Here is a 20423-nt window from a genome sequence, read left to right as displayed (position 1 = left end):
GGCCATCCTATGGGCAATCTAGACTCAGACTGACACTTGACTTGACTCAAAACCCTAAAGGAAAAAGATATGAACTAAAAACTTGGGCAACACAATGGAAGCAAGACCCTAAATTTCCTAATAAGGAAACTTCCCAAACATAAGTTTCTTCTTCTAAATTCATCGAAACGAATTCTAGAAATTCAATATCGGGTGCTAGGGCAAGTAGAATCCTAGCATTTAAATTGGCCAATGCATACCAAGCATCCTCAATCTGAAGAACAACACCAAGAGGTTGAACAATATGTGAAACAAAGAGCCAATACTCTAGTTGTAGGTTCTTAATTTCAATCTAATGAGGGGGGGAACGAGCAACAACTTGCTCAACCTTGCTTTTGGCCGACCACTAGTAAGCCCTAAAAAAGGATCAACCCACATTCTAGGATTTCTTTTTTAGCACTCTTTCATGCATTCCATGAGATTTGAAAAACACCACAAATAACCCTTTTTAAATCATTCTACAAAAACTTACTTGAATCCCTAGTTTCCTCCCCCAAATGTTAGCAATCTAGTCATCAAAAAAAAATTGAGAGGGTAGGGCATCTTTATGTAAACATACAAAGAAAATGGCAATATCTTTCAACCTCGATTGTTCCTTTGTAATGGCTAAAACCATGTCTTCGTTAGGGGATAAAGAGAGAATTTTGAAGTCATTAGGAATAGACTTACCATCTCTATCTTTTCCGACATCTCCATCATCGGTTGTTCTTCCCTCTAGTCTATCTCCATTGGTTGTGGGTCTTCGAAAATTGCCATCTTTCCTACAGAAAACTCCATTAAATGATGGAGACAATGGACACTCGGGTTTAGAAAGCTTCGACAAAACTGCTTTGTAAGAAGGTCCAGTATCACTTTTATCTTTCTTAACATTCTTTTGGCCATCATTATTGGGTATGTTCTCCTCAATATCCATCCCTGAATTAATATTCCATTATTAAACGACACTCCATTGTTGGACATGAGTGAACCAGAATGGGAGCCGAGGGCATTCAGCTGCGAAGTCATTAACCCCAATCACACACGCAGAAAAAGAAAGATGCAAACGCAAAAAAAGGATGGTTAAAAAATGATAATGTAGGAAACCAAGAAAACAATGAAAAGCCAAGCAGGGGTACAGAAGCCACGTAGAGGAAGGGTAAACACTCCACGGGTTCTAAACTGTAGACGATGAGATCGTATAGTTGCAGAACCTGATTCCAACGTTATTTAAATCTTTCATAAGTATGTTTCTTTATGTTTCTTTCGTAAACCATACTATGCATTATATCATTACCTAAACCCTAGGTTAAGATTGTATATCTCTTTGTATTATTAATTTATAAAGCTTAATGTAGATTATATTACACTAACAATATCATTACTTTATATAATATTATATGCACTTGTCCCTTATTTGGTGATTGAAGGACCTAAATTAGGATTTACCATGTTAAAAGTCATTAAGTGGTAATGTTTTATCTCTAACCATCCTACAATTCTTATTTTAATGGAATTTGTTATTCTAAGAGAAAAATTAGGATAATCCCAAAAAAGTGACATTATAACTTAACAACAGGATTCAATCCTGATGACTAAGTTGATTTCTCCAACAAAAAGTAACCTTCTTCGAGTAGCCCCCTATCCCCCCCCCCCCCCCACCTTAATTAGGTTTGCATAGAGCATTGGGATTGTATCTTGACCTTGAAATTCATTTTATCTTCTTTGGTTTTGTTCTTTGGTTTAGTGAACTTTTCATCATCTCTTCATTATTCACATTTTTGGAACCATCCAAAAATTATTTATCTTTCCCTACATTAAGACACAAAAAATACAACCAAAAAAATGACGAACAAAGTTCAAAACTCAATAAATGGATTTCAGCTTGCAATATGCCGTCATATGAATATTCATATCACTACAAACACTAACAAGAGCTCGTTACCATCAGATTTATTATAAAAGAAATGAAAGTGCTTCTTGACAAGACAATTCGTTTAACCATGTGATTTGCTCAATTCATTCAGAGATCGATTCCAGAATCAGGATCCTTGGATGTGAATTACATACATAGCTCATTGCATGATTGAAGATTTTCTTTTCCCAAATCATGACGACCCACCCTCTCCTATCTATGTTAAATAGGTTGAGGCACTTGTCTATTAACATCCATCTATTAAGCAATTTTCCTAATTTTCTGGAAAAGAAGATTTTGGCATTACAAATCGTTTTCTTTTTTTTTGGGGAAGACATGGCAAGCTACATACTATATTAATATTAACGCTGGTTCAAAGGCTCATGGAGGGAACAAATCATAAACTGCTTGACCTTCATTTTATTTTCTTTGTGATGAATATTCATATGGTTTGGCCTATTAAAGTTTCATAAAAAAAATACCAATAAATGGCAAACAAAATAAATGAACAACACGACACAACAAATACAACACAAGACATAATGAAATTATTCAAGGAAACCCCTACAAGAAATACTCAGCCACACATATATCACTTATGTGTATATGTGTATATATATATATAGAGAGAGAGAGAGAGATATAATGAATGTGCAGTAGTTTGAAAAACAATTTGCCCAAACACAAGGCTCAAACTGAAGTGGTGATTAACAATAGTCCTATGATCTGCAAACAATAATAAATACTAACTTTTCTATTGATGTTGAGAAAAAACAAGATATCAATTTGTCTATATTCATACAAATTCAAACTGGAAGATAATATAAAATTCACCTGACCCTTCATTGTCTTATTGTTGCAAAGTGAAGACCCTTCGTTGTCTTGAACCTCTGGTGTCTTGACTTGTCAATGTCTTATCCCTTCAAATTAAGGACCTTTCAATGTCTTTAATTTAAAAAAAAAATTATATATATATAACGATAGTTCTCAAGGCTATAACATCAACACTCCCTCTTAGGTAGGAAGGTATCTTCAAGATGTCCCTATCATGCAATCTCTCAACATGACACCCACAATGGCTAACCCATTTGTGGAAAAGAGTTTATCACAGAATCTCTCAATGTGATAATGTTGTGGAGTCGCTCAACATGACGTCCACCATGGCTACTCCCATGTGTGGGAAGAAGCATATGCACAAGTACCCATCACAGAGTCAATGTGATGTCATCACCGAGTCTCTCAACATGGTGTCCACAATGGCTATTCCCATGAATGGAAAGAGCATCAGCTCTCAAGGACTTTTACCTCGTATTTCAAATATGCATTTTTGCACATAGTAAGAGCAACATCAAGGGCTTTCACCTCATATTTCTCTAAGAGAAATATGATTTTTAGCACATAATAAGAGCAACATCTCTCAAGGGCTTTTAACTCATATTTCTCTATCCCGAAGAAATATTCATTTTAGTGTGTAGCAAGGATTATTGATGTTGAGTCTCCCTCTCAGCAAGAGCAACATTTTCACAATGGATTGACAAAAAGATTCACATAGCTTTTATTATAATAATTAATCACAGTTGGCTCCAATGTTTGACCAAACAAGGAGCTTTCAAAGCCACACCGCTTCATAAGATGTTACACATGTTGTAATATATCAAAGAATTGCTCGCTTTATCACTTCAAAAAGTATACATGCCTTCCTCAGTCCCAATAGATAGCATATCATGTGCCTTTTGCACGGAAACCCCCTTCTATAACACAACATTCTCATCTTGTTGATCCTCCACAAAGGACTTGGTGCTATCCAATTGCAGCTCAAGCTCCCTCTCAATCTTCTTAATCCTAAACAAATCCTCCCTTTATGTAATTAACAGTATTCACTAGTCTCAACATCATGGTTATGAATAGATTCAAATGTAATTGAATCTCTAATTTGATATGAAGGAAGGGTTGTTGCAGAGTATTTGTGCACACGAACTAGAAAATATAATACACATGCTTTGCCTAATGCAAGGAAAGAATCCATAGATTGCAGTCACATCTAGATACAACCCATTGTCTATAAATTCTTGCCCAGAAATAACACGAGATGAATATTCAGTGTCTTTGTTGATGAGACATGGCTTCCATCTTCAGCAGTTGATACAGTAAAAAACACAACGCAAATGCCCAATGCAGTGTCTCTCTTGACTTTACCAAGGTTTCCTTAATAATACTAACTCAATGGATTTAGAATTATACCACTATGGTGTCTCTACAAGTATATAATTTCCAGTTGCCAACATTAGAAAGTCTAGGCAATAAATATTAAACATCAAATGTAATTACGGAATGCAACTTGCATTAGAATATTGCACAAACACACCAAATAATATGAATAATAACAATTACGGATCATCTCATTACTTCACAATAGTAATTATTGACCTACGTCAGCTATAATTTTATACTTCTTTCAATTATCCCGTGAGTAATAATAAACTCACATAATCTGGTCACATATCCGTCCATGGACATATAATTACTTAAATGAAATATCCCACTTCAAAATACAAACTCTCCAAGCAGACAAAATATTAGATTTGATAATAAGACTTATCTTCAAATTTGTCTAGCTTCTAGTTGTGTTGCATAGAAAACAAGGGAAATCAATGGTATTGGTTGAATTCCTCTAAAAAATGCATCGCAAATTATGTGTTGCCAACAAGGACCCAATGTCATCATCACCACATAACAAATAGAAAGTCGCAATTCCCACAAGGATGAATCAAAATCTTGTTCTTCCATGCTAACATGTAGTTGTTGATTTAAAAGCATGCCCTCTGTTCGAATTTGTTGTGAGCAATGATTATCCCTAGAAATTCACAATCCACATCTTAGGATGTGCCAAAGAAAATATATGAGGTAAGAAATCCCCACTGTTGTTATCAAGAGTCGCGGATGGATGTACTCTCAAGTTCGAAAATGATGTAACCAAAGAATTCAAGAAAGTGCAATTTCTAGAACTAAGTCCTTGTCTCAACTCCATTAACCAGATTATGTTTCCCAAAAATAACACTGCCCCCATCTAAAAAAAAACATATTGCCTCCTCAATTTTCAAGCAATGTAACCCAGAGACTCGCACCCCCCACCCAAACCTTGAAGTACCCGTCCTTGAGATGTCCATGCACAAGGTACTTGAGTACCTTGGCCATTCCGCAACCATGTCGCCGCTGGGATGTGTAGTTGAATTTGTATTTGAATTTTGATTTTTGAATGTTACTATTGGGTATGTAATCCATTACTATGTTAAATGTCAATGGTCGTAATTCATATTGCAATTTTTCTATGTTCAAGTATTTTAACTTGGTATGTTCTAGTAAACTACTAAAACATCATTTCATAACTAGCTTTTCAAGTTCTATGTGTATACTATACAACACACCTCTCTAGCCCATCCTCCCCTTGTCGTCATGCCCAGGCGTTCCCCCCATCGTCCTGAAAATGAGGCCCATTTTTCCCGCTTCCCGGAAGCTCACCCCAGCGTCCCACCATCCTGAAGTACTCCCGTACTGGTGTAACACTGTGATTTTGTTGAATTGCTAATCTATTATTTGTTGTTATCTAACCTAGCTCTAATACTATGTTAAAGTTTAATATTGGAAATGAAGATAAACAACAAACAAAATAAATGAACAATAAGACACAATACATACAACATGAGACACAATGAAATTATCATGGGAAAACCCACCAATTTAAGAGAGAAAAACCCAGCCACAAATATATCACTTATATATATAATGAACGTGCAGTAGTTTGAAATACAATTTGTCCAAACAAAGGGCTCAAACTGAAATGATGATCAATAACTCTCCTATGATCTGCAAACAATAATAAATACTATTTTTTGCATTGTCCTTGAGAAAGAAAAACAATATATCAATCTATATGTATATTTACACGAATTCCTTTTGGAAGAATATATTTGCCTTGACCCTTCATTGACTTGTCATTACAAAGTGGGGACCCTTCATTGTCTTGACTCTTTTGTCTTGTCCCTTCAAACTGAGGACCCTTTGATGTCTAAAAAAGAAAGATAGCTCCCAACGTTGTATCATCAACATGGCCAAAATGCACCAATATGTAGAAAGAACAATCCTTGGTAGGTGGTTTATCTCTATGCCACATTAAAAAGAGTTTTGACATTATAGTCTTTTTTTGAGTTTAGGCATGTCATGAAAACTCGAACAAGTTGCAACAACAATCCATTTGGGAAAAGCTTCACAAATTTATTTATTTAAGTACAAATCAAGAATGGAAGGTTGTGGTAACTAGATAGTGGTAATTAATGTCTTCCATAAACAGATGGCTAAAATAAGAACCAACATGTTTGGCAAGAACTTTCAGTCTTTTGATCAGAACAATCGAAACTAAAATTAACAAATCCCCACCTACAAAAACACTAATATAGAAGTCCAATAAGCCTAAGTTAGGAGCCAAAAAGGGAAGCTAGCTCTGACATTAACTAGGGTAAGAAATATCCCATGTGGAAGGAAAACAAGATGTGTGAAGCATCTGACAATATCAACACACCTTCCTATTAATCCCAAATCATCAATTTCATCTCCACATCCAACCATCTGGAACAAAACAACTAAAGTTGGCTCCGGAAGATGGAACTGTTAATGCAAGCTGGCCAAACATAAATCATACAATAAATGGACCTTCAAGACACTTGCTCATGTACAACATAGCATCACTTGACACCAACGATACAATATCAGAGAGCTCCAACACCAAAAACCCATTCAATGATTGCCACAACTTGCCTAAAAATAGGTTTCTAGGGTTGAATCTATTAATAGCTCCTAAGCTACACCTAAAGGGTTGAAATACCCAAAAATGCCTAATTTTATCCAACAAAGTCAGAAAGTTCACGTAATATTAAAGCTGGGTCAAAATATAGTTCTTCAATATCTTTACATTGGTGGCCAACATACCTTCACTTTGGACCAGCAAAAAGTTTCGTTAGTCACATGCCAAGAGATATCAAAAGTTTGTAAACTCATCAGCTAGCCCACAACTCTGCTTTTAAAAAAAATGGTCTACAATAAAGCAACTATGTTTATCTTGAAAAAAAAATAAGGGCAGAGATGGACTTGAAATTGAAATAAGTCAGAATGGTGACTCTTTATCTTGAAACAAATAAGAGTGGCGATGAACTTGAAATTGAAATAAGTCAGAATGGTGACTAGGTTTATCTTCAAACGGATAAGAGTGGCGATGAACTTGAAATTGAAACCAAGTTACAAGTGATCCTAGTAAAAGAGTACAAACAACAAATAATAAGAGTCGAAATACTAGCACTTGCACCAAAGAAGGTGCAATAGTTATGCCGATAGTAAAACATATGATGAATAATATATTAGAAGGTGTTATATTGATGTCGATTTTTGAAGATGACCTTGTAATCATTAGAGTTGATTGCCACAAAATAAAATTATAAAATTTTATGTTAAATAATATATTAGAGGGTATGATATTGATGTCGATTTTTGAAGATGGCCTTGTCATCGCTGAAGTCGATTGCCATAAAATGAAATAATTTAGGATTACTTAAAAAGTTAAAGGTCTCATTTAAATTAATATATATGGACAATAATTATTTAGATTAAATGTTAAGACATAAGCTAGTCACTAAATCACATATATATTTATTATTCTATTTATAAAATTGCCTAAAAATTTCAACAAGCTTTTTACTTATTATTTTTTACTTTCTATTTTTTTTAATAAAAAATAATAATAAAATTATTCTTTCCAGAATCTATTTCACCAAATTATTCTAATATTACAATATCTACTTGTTTCATGTGATTTCCTTTTAATTTAAATTTTAAACTTAATCTAATAATAAATTTATGTTTAAAATGGTGATTAATTTTGTTTGTCAAATAAATTTCTAATATTGCTTATGGTTTTAGATCTATTATAAGTTTTTTTTAATTTTGTTACTGATTAATTCTTTTTTTTTAAGTATTTATGTTTCATCACATTTATTTACTTAAAGTTTGTTTTTACTTCAAAATAATTATATGAAAATTTAGATTATATATTGGAAATCTTTTTGACATATTTTCATTATATTCTAAAATAAAATTAGCTAAATATGATCACAAAATTGTCAAATCTAAATCTTAAATACTATTAGCTTAAGTAAATATTTTTTAAAATTTTCAGTATTTTGTCTTGAGCTAAAAAAGTTATTAAAAAGACAAATATTAAGATGATATAACAATGTTAAATCAAATTTTGTATATCTTGTAGAACATTAAATAAAATATTTATTTCGAAGACATGCAATTATCAATTTAAACTAATAATGCTCAACAAAATTATAATTAGCTATCCAAAAACAGATAGATTTTTGCACAATATCATTATTGTAGGCTCATTATTTAGTTAAAATATATATTTGAATATTGCTGGAAGTGAGTGGCTTCAACCTGTGGATTATGAAGGCATCCCATTTAGATGTAGAAGATGTTTCCAAACCAAGCATGTGGCTACTTCTTGTTCAAAGAAAAGAGGTTATAAGAAGGCAACTTGGTGGAAAAAAGATTTTTACCAATTCTATTTGTTGGAGAAAGTGGAGGATGAAGAATCTAAGGATGCATCATAAGATGTAGTTGCAGCCACCAATCAAGTTACAGTCTCAGATATTTCACATGTGGTCAGGCCTAGTAGAAAGCAGAGGAGGTGCAAAGGGAAAAGATTTTGGAGGCTTCAAAGGTCATGAAAAGGGATATTTTCAATGGAAGTTCCACTGTTAGCTCTCTGATTAAACAAAGGGGATCTTTGACTCTGGGTGTAGGAAATGGTACAAATTTGGTCTCAAGAAGTATGAAGGATCTAGGGATTGGGAATGCTAATATGAGCGACAGTTATGGTATTGTTGTAAAAGATTCAGCTGGTCAACATTGTTGTCAGGATAATGAGGAAATGTCATCCTGTCGTGAATCCCTGCTTTGGTAGAAGGAGGCTGCAAGGCTGGAGATGGATGGCATGTGGTTATACCGTTATGGGAAAATGGACAAGAGGACAACGAACAGGGGCTTTGATATGATTCTTCACTCACACACTCAAAAGGGTTGAGCACTGTGTTATTCTTAAGACTTGATTATAGGTCTTGTATGGATTTCTTGACTATTTAGGAAGGTGATTCCCCTTTGTTACCACCTCCAGTTCAGGTCAGGCTTAAAACCTAGATTATCACTAAAAACATGAAACTATCACTGATGCAAAAAGAAATTGTTATTACTCTATTAAAAAAGGAAAAGAATTCATTCTTTCTTCCCGTCACCCTGAATATGTCAAAGCAATACCAATTTTGATATTTCCTTATAGATCTGGACCTGAGTACTTGTGGTTCATCCACATTCTCACCTCCTACCATAACATCAAGGAAAAAGCTCATGACTAAAAACTTGGGAAGTATTTACCGTTTATTATTATTATTTTTAACTGCTGAATATTCAGCATTATTATTAACTATGATATTTTAAAAAATATATTATTATAATCTTTTTTCCCTATTTAAGAACTGATCAATGTAATCTTAGATGTTATTAAATAATTAAAGATCAAGAATTCAACTGAATTATAATGCTCTGAACTTTGAAGAGAAACAACTCTATTTAATTATCTTTAAACAGTTAAGGATCATCATCTTATACAATAGTATAACAATGATCTTAAATTTTCTTCAACATAAAGAACAAATAGATTTGGTTCACTTTAGCCAAGTCTTTTTTCCCTATTTAAGAACTGATCAATGTAATCTTAGATGTTATTAAATAATTAAAGATCAAGAATTCAACTGAATTATAATGCTCTGAACTTTGAAGAGAAACAACTCTATTTAATTATCTTTAAACAGTTAAGGATCATCATCTTATACAATAGTATAACAATGATCTTAAATTTTCTTCAACATAAAGAACAAATAGATTTGGTTCACTTTAGCCAAGTGTTCCCTAACTTTTCGAACGGATTGGATTGATTTTTTTTACGAATTGTTTCCCAGCTTTTCAATTTTATAGCTTTTAAAAACTTGAACTTAAATTAAAAGGATCTCATCTAATTATAAAACTTTCATTATAAAATGTTACTGGGCCTCAAGGAAGACCATGAACTCGTGGAGGATGCATCTTCTCCTACTGACACCTTTCCATGCAAACGGCCATGTTAATATCATTTTTTTATTGAATTTACAAATTCAGCAATATATTTTACAGTCATACTTTAATAGAATTTTGAAGGGCCACATGCTTCATTTCACATGCTAATGCTCAAAAACAAAAACCTCAGTAGACCGGCATAAGTTTGTTGGCCGCCTTGATTTTTCGGACTTTTTTTCTGACAGGTGAGACTTGATGCTTTTATGGCAGGAGTTCAACCCAACAGTAGCCTATCAGCTAATTAAGCATTTTTACCAAGGATTTTTGTACTTTTTATAAGTATTTAATTTTACTTCATTTAATTCCTGTCCTAGCTTGCATTATAAAAATTGAATAAGTATTAACAGTCAAATTTATTAACATATTAAAAACCCCATCCGGGTGAGTCTTTCAAGATCCAGATATCAGTTTTAGAGAACAATTGAGAGGATATGAATTGAAAGGCAATAAAGCATACCAGAAATGTGGCTGATCTACCTGATGGTCCAGAATTCTTACTCCATCCATATTTACAATAGCCTGATCCCCCTTGAATGTCAAACATAAATTGCAAAAAACAATGATTAACACATTCTAAATGCTATTTTAACATTGACAGGCAACCAAGTATAAATTATCTCCACTAAATTAGCAAATAATGTCAAATTTTGATTTTTGTGTTACCAAATGCTATTTTATTACTTTGAATTAAAAATCTATAATTGCAATAGTGCTTACTCACTTTTTGACATCTATATGTGCAAATTTATCATCATCCAACACACTAGCTTGTATACATAGAACCATAACAAAGGCCATATAACAGCTCCAATCTTGCATTCTTTTTGACAAGATTAACGAATTGTAGAGAGATAATAAAAAAAATCCATAAAACTTGCTAAACGATTTGTGCATATAATTAATCCTTACCATACACAAGCATAGTAACCAAGAATGGATAGTGTAGCTCATTATTCATCAAATCACTCCAAAATAAAGAGGCTCGAATACCTATTATCAAAAAAGCATGGTGTTTATTATATTTCGAGACATTTAATTTTAGGAAATGGCAATGCAGGGATTACGATTCACTATTCAATAAAATATTTAATTAATTGAAAGTTAAAATATTAAAATATTTTTATTTTCAATTTTTTTAATTTAATCAATAATTCTAACCTTCTACAAACAAAAGGGTTAAAAATAAAAAATCAATTATTTTAAATTTTTGATTAATGACATTGCCTTATTTTTATGCCTATGAGCATAAAATCAAATGATTTGACCTACTAGATATTTATATAGAGAGACTCCATAAAGCTTGCACTTATCCTCTTTTTCAAATTCATGTTTGACCTCAACCAGCAGACATCATGTGATTTTTCACTGATATCAAAAAACTTTTGGCAATCCAAAAAAAAAGTTTTAACTTAATCCGAACATTATTTTTAACCCTTATCTTGATGTTTTGATAGCTTTAGTCGAGGGAATCTCGACAATACATCGTCAATTGGCGATATTTATATTTAATATTATTATGATAAAAATATAATGACATGAGAAATATTAACTATGAATATATGTATATATATTCATAATTATAATTATAATTGTCATTATGTTAATTATATAATAATGAATAGACATGTCCTATGAAGGGACATGTCTCTTTTTGCTTTATTCTCCATATAAATGGAAGAGATCGCTGCCTTTGGAAAACACATACTGAACAGGCAGTGCCAATGCATTTGCAGCGATCCTCATTTAATTGGCATGGTATTAGAGCCAAACTGCAAATGGTAGAAAGGTTCATTTGAGAAATAGATGAATAAAATTGTTTCGTACAAAGACCAACTTGGATGAAGATAATTTGCATACTTTGACAATGAGCATAGAATGCTTTCAGTATATTCAAACCGAATTCAATACACGGCGGGGAATAGATTGGAAGACCAGGGAAGCAAGTGGAATATATTAACACTCTTAATAAGAGCGACACATACGGAAATGTAGCAAAGACCTTCCCCCGTAGATTGAATATAAAATATGTGTGTGTGTGTGTGTGTGTGTGTGGACAATGAACAAAGGAACCAATAATCAAAAAGGAATATTCTGATATCTCTGAATTTATACATTTATATCTTATATATGTATGTCATATTATCCAATAAGCATCGAACAAATGAATACTATTGTAAGACAAGACACAATCCATCCTTGAGATGATACTCCCACTAACATGACCTAATTCCACATTCTCAAGCGAGAATGAGACGATGAAAGAAGGTTGAAATTGCAATGGTTTATTCATCCACGATTCTGAAATACTCAATCCCATCGAATTTTGTGCTAAAAACATTGAGAACTAGGGACATTACAAGCAAATAGTAATTGAATTATGAAGTTGAGTATGCAGATTGGCAAGGTTTGATTATTAAATTAATTCAATGTGCAATAAGCAATAACGTTTCCAACGACATCAGACAATTACTATACCTAAGAACATGATTATGGAAGTTGCATGGTTAAACAATGATTATTATTAATCGATTTAAGGAAAGTAAGCGGACGAATAAACAAGAGCCACGTCAACGTGTAAGAAGTGGGCATAATTCCACGCGGTGGATCCATACATGACAAAGGAAGATAAAGAAAGGAACTAGTAAAGTACCACCCAAAACTTGCATAGGTATTTGGACAACGTGCGGTTAGCCTACAGAGCAGCATCCACTACCATACATCCTGGGTAAAAGTACAAAGCTATGTCACCTTTCATGCTGACTTATTAGAACGACTTAGTTTGAGTATTTTTGTCTAAAAATCAATTTTGTTCAAACATATGATCTAGATAAATTCATTATAGCTAAGTTATATATGTTCTCACACTTTTCCAATTGGAAATATCTATTAAATGCATGTTTTATACTAGTTTGTTTCCAAATACTAAAGAAATAAAATTATTTTAAAAAACTAATGTTTCAATAACTCTTACTCCTTTTAATGATATTTTTTTAATAACACATAAACACCATCTTATAGAGCTCAAAGTCAAGAAAATTCTCATATAGAGTTTATAGTATTGTAATTAAAAAATACCGCAAGTAAATATTTTGACACTCAAGAAGATGTTAATTTTAAGAAAAAAAATAGTAAATCATATCAAAAAAAATTTAAGGCATTTAATATTCTAGAGGAGAGAGTCTTCTTCCAGAATGCATAAATTTTATTTTGGATAGAATAGATTTGTTTTGAAAATTGTGGTGGGAGATGAAAACCATCGATTCCAGGTGAGTTGAAGTCTGAATTTTTATAAAAGATAAAATATAGGTCAAAAGCCAATTTTTATTTTTTATTGATCTAGCTATGTATGTAATCTATAACATATATGAGATCAAAGAGAAAAATGTTTATTTCCATATAAATTTGTCATGGGAACTAGACCCCTAATTTTCAGCATGTTTTAGAAACTAAAAAATATCCTCAAAAATTAGGAAAATAAATCAATTCTGATTCCAAATAATCATTAAGAATTATAATCATAAACTTCGTCCATTTCGACACATTTCATTAGTTTACTTCATTTTCAAATTTTAAATAACAATACCAATTTTATGTCATTGAAGTTGAACAATTATACTTTTGTTATCCTTTTCCTTTATAAAAGGGTGACACAAGTTTGTGCCTTTACCTCCTTACGTCAGCAATGGTTGTGTGGGGTCGGATACTGAGGGAAAATATTACCTATGAGATAATGTGGAGCGGACACCAATACATTTGGTCACACATATATAAAAAAAGATGGTAAATTCAAAGTGCATGGTAAGTGGTAGAGTGTTTTGGCATTTATAATGTAGCAACAAATAAGGTGGAAAAGGCGTTGCATAAGGAGGCGGATATAAATGTTAAAACCTATCCAATCACCGTTCACGAAGGAAAATGGGACAAAGGTGACATGTATGCACGTGGCACCTATATGAGGGAGAACCGAACTAAGACTAATATCCCACCATTCACAACCAAGGAAGGAGAATTTGAAAAAGATATAACATGAGAACAAATGAGTGGAAGTGTGCTAAATATAAAAGATATATAAAGTTCAAAATTATTACTTCAAGAGGGAGTAATGATAACAGCATCAAGAGGATGAACCAAGAAATATAAAATTTGCATCATAGATGATGTGTAGATAAGTAATTTCCTTGAGTATTACATTTATCTATTCATCGCAGTCTCTCTCTTATTTTTTCTATATGTACTTCAAGAGCTATTTGCCTTCATCTTTTCCTTTCTCTCCGAGGATGTTATTGCAGGAAAAGGGAGATTTATACCATATTCAAAGGGAGTCTGACACTTCTTTAAAGGCGACTTTGGATGGGAAACTCAAAAGATTGATATTTGGGGGGAGTTTAAAAATCCATGTGTGACTGCATGATTTTGATGACCCTACCCCTGACATCATGAGGAAGTGACAACTTTGAAATGATTGCCACTTGTACATGTAATAGTTATTGGAAGGCGATGATCTTTCAAAAACTTAATCTTCTATTGTGATAGACTTATGATGTCTGAAATAGATCATAACGGATTATAACTTGCATGATGGATCAAGTTCTTTAAACACACCATGGCCTTCTATTGTGATGACATTTTATGATGTCTAAAATAGATCACCATAGATTATATCTTGCATGGTGGATTAAGTTCCTTTAACAAACCATGGATGTTCCTATGGGTATCATTGAGGATACGTGAGCACAATACCTTATGAACATTTTTGATTACTTGGTGAATGTCATGCAACTTGATGTTCAGGAGTCCATTACTTAGAGTACTTGGTGAATATCATGTGACTTGATGTTCAAGAGGCCATTACTCAAAGTAATTGGTGAATATTATGCATCTTGATGATCCGGAGGCCATTACTCATAGAGTACTTGGTGAATGTCATGAGACTTGGCATTCAAGAGGTCATTACTCTTGATATCATGAGAAGATATCCACATGATCAAAGACATTCTTAATCATGCCAACTTGATGTTACATTGAGGTAATATCTAAACATGTGTTCCTCCATAGGTAAGAGGGAGTGTTGATGTTCTGATAGCTTTGGTCAAATGACAAAACCATTGGAAAATATGCATATATATGTTCTCTAATATAAATATTTATATTTAATATTATTATGATAAAAATATAATGACATGAGAAATATTAATTATGAATATATGTATATGTATATGTATATATATTCATAATTATAATTATAATTGTCATTATGTTAATTATATAATAATGAATAGACATGTCCCATAAATGGACATTTCTCTTCTTGCTTTATTCTCTATATAAATGGAAGAGATCCTTGCCTTTGGAAAACGCAAACTGAACAGGCAATGCTAATACATTTGCAATGATCCCCATAAAATTGACAATCTCTTGAGTCATCTAGCTCTAATTCTGTAGTTTTTCCAAGAAAGGAAAAGAAGATAGAAACTAGGTGAATGTCATTCAATAGTAAAAGTTACTTTTGGTGTGAGTTTATTTCACCATAACATTCAAAATCAGAAGCTCAATGTTTTGAAGTGAAACACCAAATGCTCAATTCTCTCTTGTTATAAAGTTACTAAGCTTACTGTAAGTACCCCGTTTGGTTACAACTCTTTAATACACCAATTATCTGATGATGCTGTGGCAGTCAATGAACCTAATGCCACCCCCTTTGAACCAAAATGCAAAACTCCAAACTGTAAGTCGTTGGTTTGGATCCTTCTGTGGCCTCCTCCAATTCAGATTATCAACCAGCCCACTAAGATGTGTCACCTGCCTTAGTATGACTACCAATAGGGACGTGACCCATTATGTAATAAAAATCACAGGCCTGGAATCAACTCATGGACTTTAAAATGTAATCACTGGGCATGTATGAAGTGGAGGCAAAATCTAAGTCCAAAAGCAGTTGAAATAATGGATGGTAAGTGCCACTAATGCTGATGCCAAGCTTGAACTCTTTCATACAGACCTAGGTATCAAACAATAAACCCGTCCACTATGAAATATGGCCTTCGAATTGGTGTGTTAGTTCAACCAATTGTCTTAGTTCCTTTGCAAACTCATCGCCTATTGGCTTCCATTAATTGTAGCTTTTACAATCTTTGACTTCGTGTTGCTTATAAATGATGTCACTCGACTTTGTACTTAACCCTGTTCAGAATTTATTTTAGCTGATGGATTCCTTCCATTATAATCTCCTAGTGCAATTCTTGTATTGCTGCCCGAATGTTAAACCATGTTGGTCCTTTAGTGCTTTAAATATGAATCATTGTGAATCACTGACGTTACTATTCTCGTGTATGATTAGAGAGTTTGTATTCAAACTGTAGAGAACTAACAACATTATACAGTCGGTGATTTGGCAAGTTTCCTTATCACTGTCAAAAGATTTCTTCTGAAAATGATTTCATACTCTCTTTTAATCTCCAAAACTATGGCACCTTTGCATATAATTCTACCTTGCAATCATTGTGTAAACTTTTATTATATGTCTTTATCAAATGCTGATATCTATATTTCCTTTGGATTTTTAGTCTTTGTTGTTCTTCGTGTGATAGGAATTTGATCGTATTTTTGAGGAATAAGTGTCATGTTTTATTCAATGATGTGAGCCGCCATTTCTGTAAATAACTAGAATTGAATCTTTTTCTTCCCTTATTTCATGTGGTAAGTGTATGTATCCACTACTTTGTGCTTCACTCATAAAAATAAAAAATGGAGACACTAAAATTAGGGCTCCATAGGTGGCTCTTGTTGGGAACATATCCCTCTAGCGTGCATAATGCGATTCCAACTATCTCTAGAGAAGCAAACCATACTTAACTTGATGCAAAGTAAATTGGGTGGCCCTAGCCCCCCCAAAAGTGAACCTTGATCCTTTCCTCTATCGAACACTTGATTTTGATAATGCAATAACTACTTCCTTTTGATCATGGTATGCTTCCCTTCATCACTTGCTTAGGATCAGAATTTGCCCTTTCTATATCAACAGGAGTATTGGCAAAGAAAAATTTCATAATCTTTTAGCCCCAACCTCTAATCCTTTGTTGTATTAGATGCATCATCTTTATAGACAATACTTATTTCTTCATCAATGTGGTCTTTGGTATCTAACTTTTGTTTAGCATTAGAGAGGTCATCAGGTACACTATAGTCTTTGATGAATGGAGGATCCCTATGCATTCGATCATCATCTAGATCAATTTTCTCTGCTCAAATGTCTTCTTGCACACAATTTGCTCCATCTCCATACTACAAATATTGTTTCTCCTCACAAAAAAGTTTTGAAGATAGCTCATGTTTAGGAAATATTACTTCTCTTTTATCAAGAATTTGATCAAATAGACATTTGGAAAATTTTCATAACTATTCTTCAATACATTCTCCTCATTGTGCCTACCTAATTAAATCTCATCTTCACATGTTTGATTCAACTCCTGCTCATAGGATGAACTAAAGAGTATATCACAAATTTTATAAACTTCAAAACTATCATTAGGCCTGCTATCTTCATCATGATGTTGATGGACTTGATTGCATGGGAAAATCCTCTTCAAACACATAGAGAACTCAAAAATATCTTCTTTTGCTTCCTCTTCAAACAATGGGTGCAAGAGAGAACTCAAAAATATCTTCTTTTGCTTCGTCTTCAAACAATGGGTGCAAGAACATAGAGAATTCACGCATATCTCCATAAGAGCTTTTTCTAGATCATCAAATGTCCCATTACACAAGATATCAGTAAATTGTATACCTTTACTAAATTCATCCTTTTGAGAATCATCATTTCCTTGATCAACAAGACTGAAATCTTCATTAACATTATCTCCTGAAATTTCCTCCTCTTCATATACCATATGCAATTCTATTTCATATTTTCCATTTGATAGGAATCATCATCTCCTTCATCTAGTACCCCTTGAATATGCATTGATCCATTTACCTGTTTACTGTGGTGGCTTGAGAAACAATTTGGACTGTTTTTCTCATCATGTTTTTGATATTCCATGTCCAACAAATCCAAAATTTCTGCTATGCTGAGAGAATCCTCTTACTCATTTTTACATTCACTAATATCTGTTGTCATAGAGTATCATTATGGGTGGATTCTTCTTCAATTTGGTCCAACATTTCTTCAATATTTGAATCTAAAACATCACTTAACTCATATGCATCTTCAATCTTACATTCATTATCTTCTGTAGAAAGATCATTAGATTTATATTCTACTTCATTATAATAAAATTCTGCAACATTATTTGATTCACAGCAGTCTTGCTCCACAATCTTAAGCAACATATCGAAGCTAAGCTTGTCTAAGATCCCCAATTTTTTGACCTTTCTTAGACTTCTTTTCGTGAAGGCAAAAGGTTTGCAGGTATCCTCTGATATGTATTTACCACCCTCATGAAAAAATGTACAGAAGACTCCCCTTCAAATCTCTCCAAACTGAAAAAGGCATCAAGTAGAGACATGTTAGGATCTTCATCCATGCTACGGCATTGGTCTTCATACATGTACTCTTGTTTGTAATACATGTTATCTTCATTACTTGCATCTGAAATTCATATAGGAACCCTTGTTCAAATTCTTTCCATTATGAGATACTATGTGTAGGTATTGATTCATATGCTTGTCTTGCATTGTTTTTTAATGTCCTGACAAATAGCTTCATCACCTAATCTTTTGCACAAGTTTCATAATCTTCTATAAATATATAAAATACATCCAAATGTCGAAACGTTGATTCATCCCATTCTCCATGGAACTTTGGTACAAGTTTTAAGAGCTTCGGGAATAATTTGTTAGGTAAACAATCAAATCTTCTGAGATCCAATGGCCCGATGCCATCTGGAATAAAAGGCTTTCTTTGAAATGATTGATACATTTGTAATAAAACTATTTACCATTTCCTTTTGAGTCTTCTCCCTCAACAAAGCTATCAACTGAAATCTTATTGAATAGAGTCACCACCTCTTTCAAGGAATGCATTGATTTTTTGATCTTTCGAGTTCTCCATTCCAGCAGAGTGTGCTTCCCAACAAATTGATAAAACTGCATTCTGATTTTGATCTGCAAAATCTGAAATTTTAGGTAACTTAACATATATTGTGAGCAACTCTCCCCAGCAGAGTCGCCAATATGTTGGTTCCCAAAACCAAAAATTGGAAATCCAAGAGCTTTTCCAATTCTCTAATAGGATTACTCAATCAGTTTTGGTCAACAAACGGGAATAACCTCCTAATTTAATTCCGCTGCACTTTCTTTAGGTTTCACTAAACCCAGGCGGGTAAACCTTCCTTAAACCCTTATGATTTGGTTCAAAGCTTTTCTATAGCGAATTTAAATCTTGTGAGCTCTTAAGTTGGAAAAATCTTTCAACTTGATCAAAATAAAGTTAAATGAATGTTTGAAATGATTAAATGTTTATATAAGATTTTATCAATAATTGAGTTGATGCTTGCAAGGAGATATAGAAAGGAATCGTTGACTTCAACTATAAATCCAATGATTATACTTCAATAACTCCAAAGATCAGTGCCTTGTTTATTCGGGCAATAGAGTCCACCACAATGAAGATTATTATGTACAACTTTATGAGACAATATATATTAAAATGTCATCAATTACTCTTGTGCTCTAACTGCAGAAGATAAATCATATATGCAATTCGATGTTAGTCCAAAAGGATTCTAACATCTTTGGTGGAAAGTCTGATTAGACACAGATGAAGAAACACATATATTTCACACTATCCCTGATTATCAAACAAAGAATGCTATGAAAAGTACATAGGCATTGTCGGAAATAATTCAATAATCACCTTATTGACCATAAAGGACAAATCCAAATTGTATTTTATTTCTTTGCCTCAAATGAACACAAACAAAGGGCTTTTATTAATCGTTAAAATATAATATATATCAGTTCATGTTACAAGCCATGCTTTGAAATTCACTGTCCTCCTTGCAAGGTCTGAATATATCTCAGTGATTTTATTGCTATTGCTTATTATCCCCCTTTGTTGTTTTTACACCTCTTATTTATATATCAAAGGAGAGGTGCTAAACTTCTACAGTAAAACATGTCCCTTTGTAATTAATTGGTTACATTTGTTACGGAATTTGTAAATGCATAATCATTTGCCAACCGATGATTATTCTGGAAAATATTGATTTAAAATGGAATGAGGCGTCGATATGTCCTTATTATGGATGGAACAGGTAGTCTGTCATGGTAA

General features: G+C 33.0%; 1 protein-coding gene across 3 annotated transcripts in view; it reads right to left on the bottom strand.

Moving 5' to 3' along the window:
* The window catches only part of ARP8 (actin-related protein 8), a 251172-nt gene that overhangs the window by 190808 nt on the left and 39941 nt on the right, over nt 1–20423 (bottom strand). For 2 of the 3 annotated variants that reach the window (XM_089790365.1, XM_089790357.1), the window contains exon 3: nt 10611–10681. In XM_089790365.1, coding sequence (XP_089646491.1) covers nt 10611–10681 — 71 coding nt within the window. The remainder of the gene's footprint in view (nt 1–10610; nt 10682–20423) is intronic. The other variant, XM_089790359.1, reaches the window with a different exon arrangement.

Source organism: Cupressus sempervirens, chromosome 1, assembly GCF_028749045.1.
Source record: "Cupressus sempervirens isolate cs-2001-9-10 chromosome 1, ASM2874904v1, whole genome shotgun sequence".
Classification (NCBI taxonomy): domain Eukaryota; kingdom Viridiplantae; phylum Streptophyta; class Pinopsida; order Cupressales; family Cupressaceae; genus Cupressus; species Cupressus sempervirens.
This window is presented reverse-complemented; position numbering and strand designations above follow the sequence as displayed.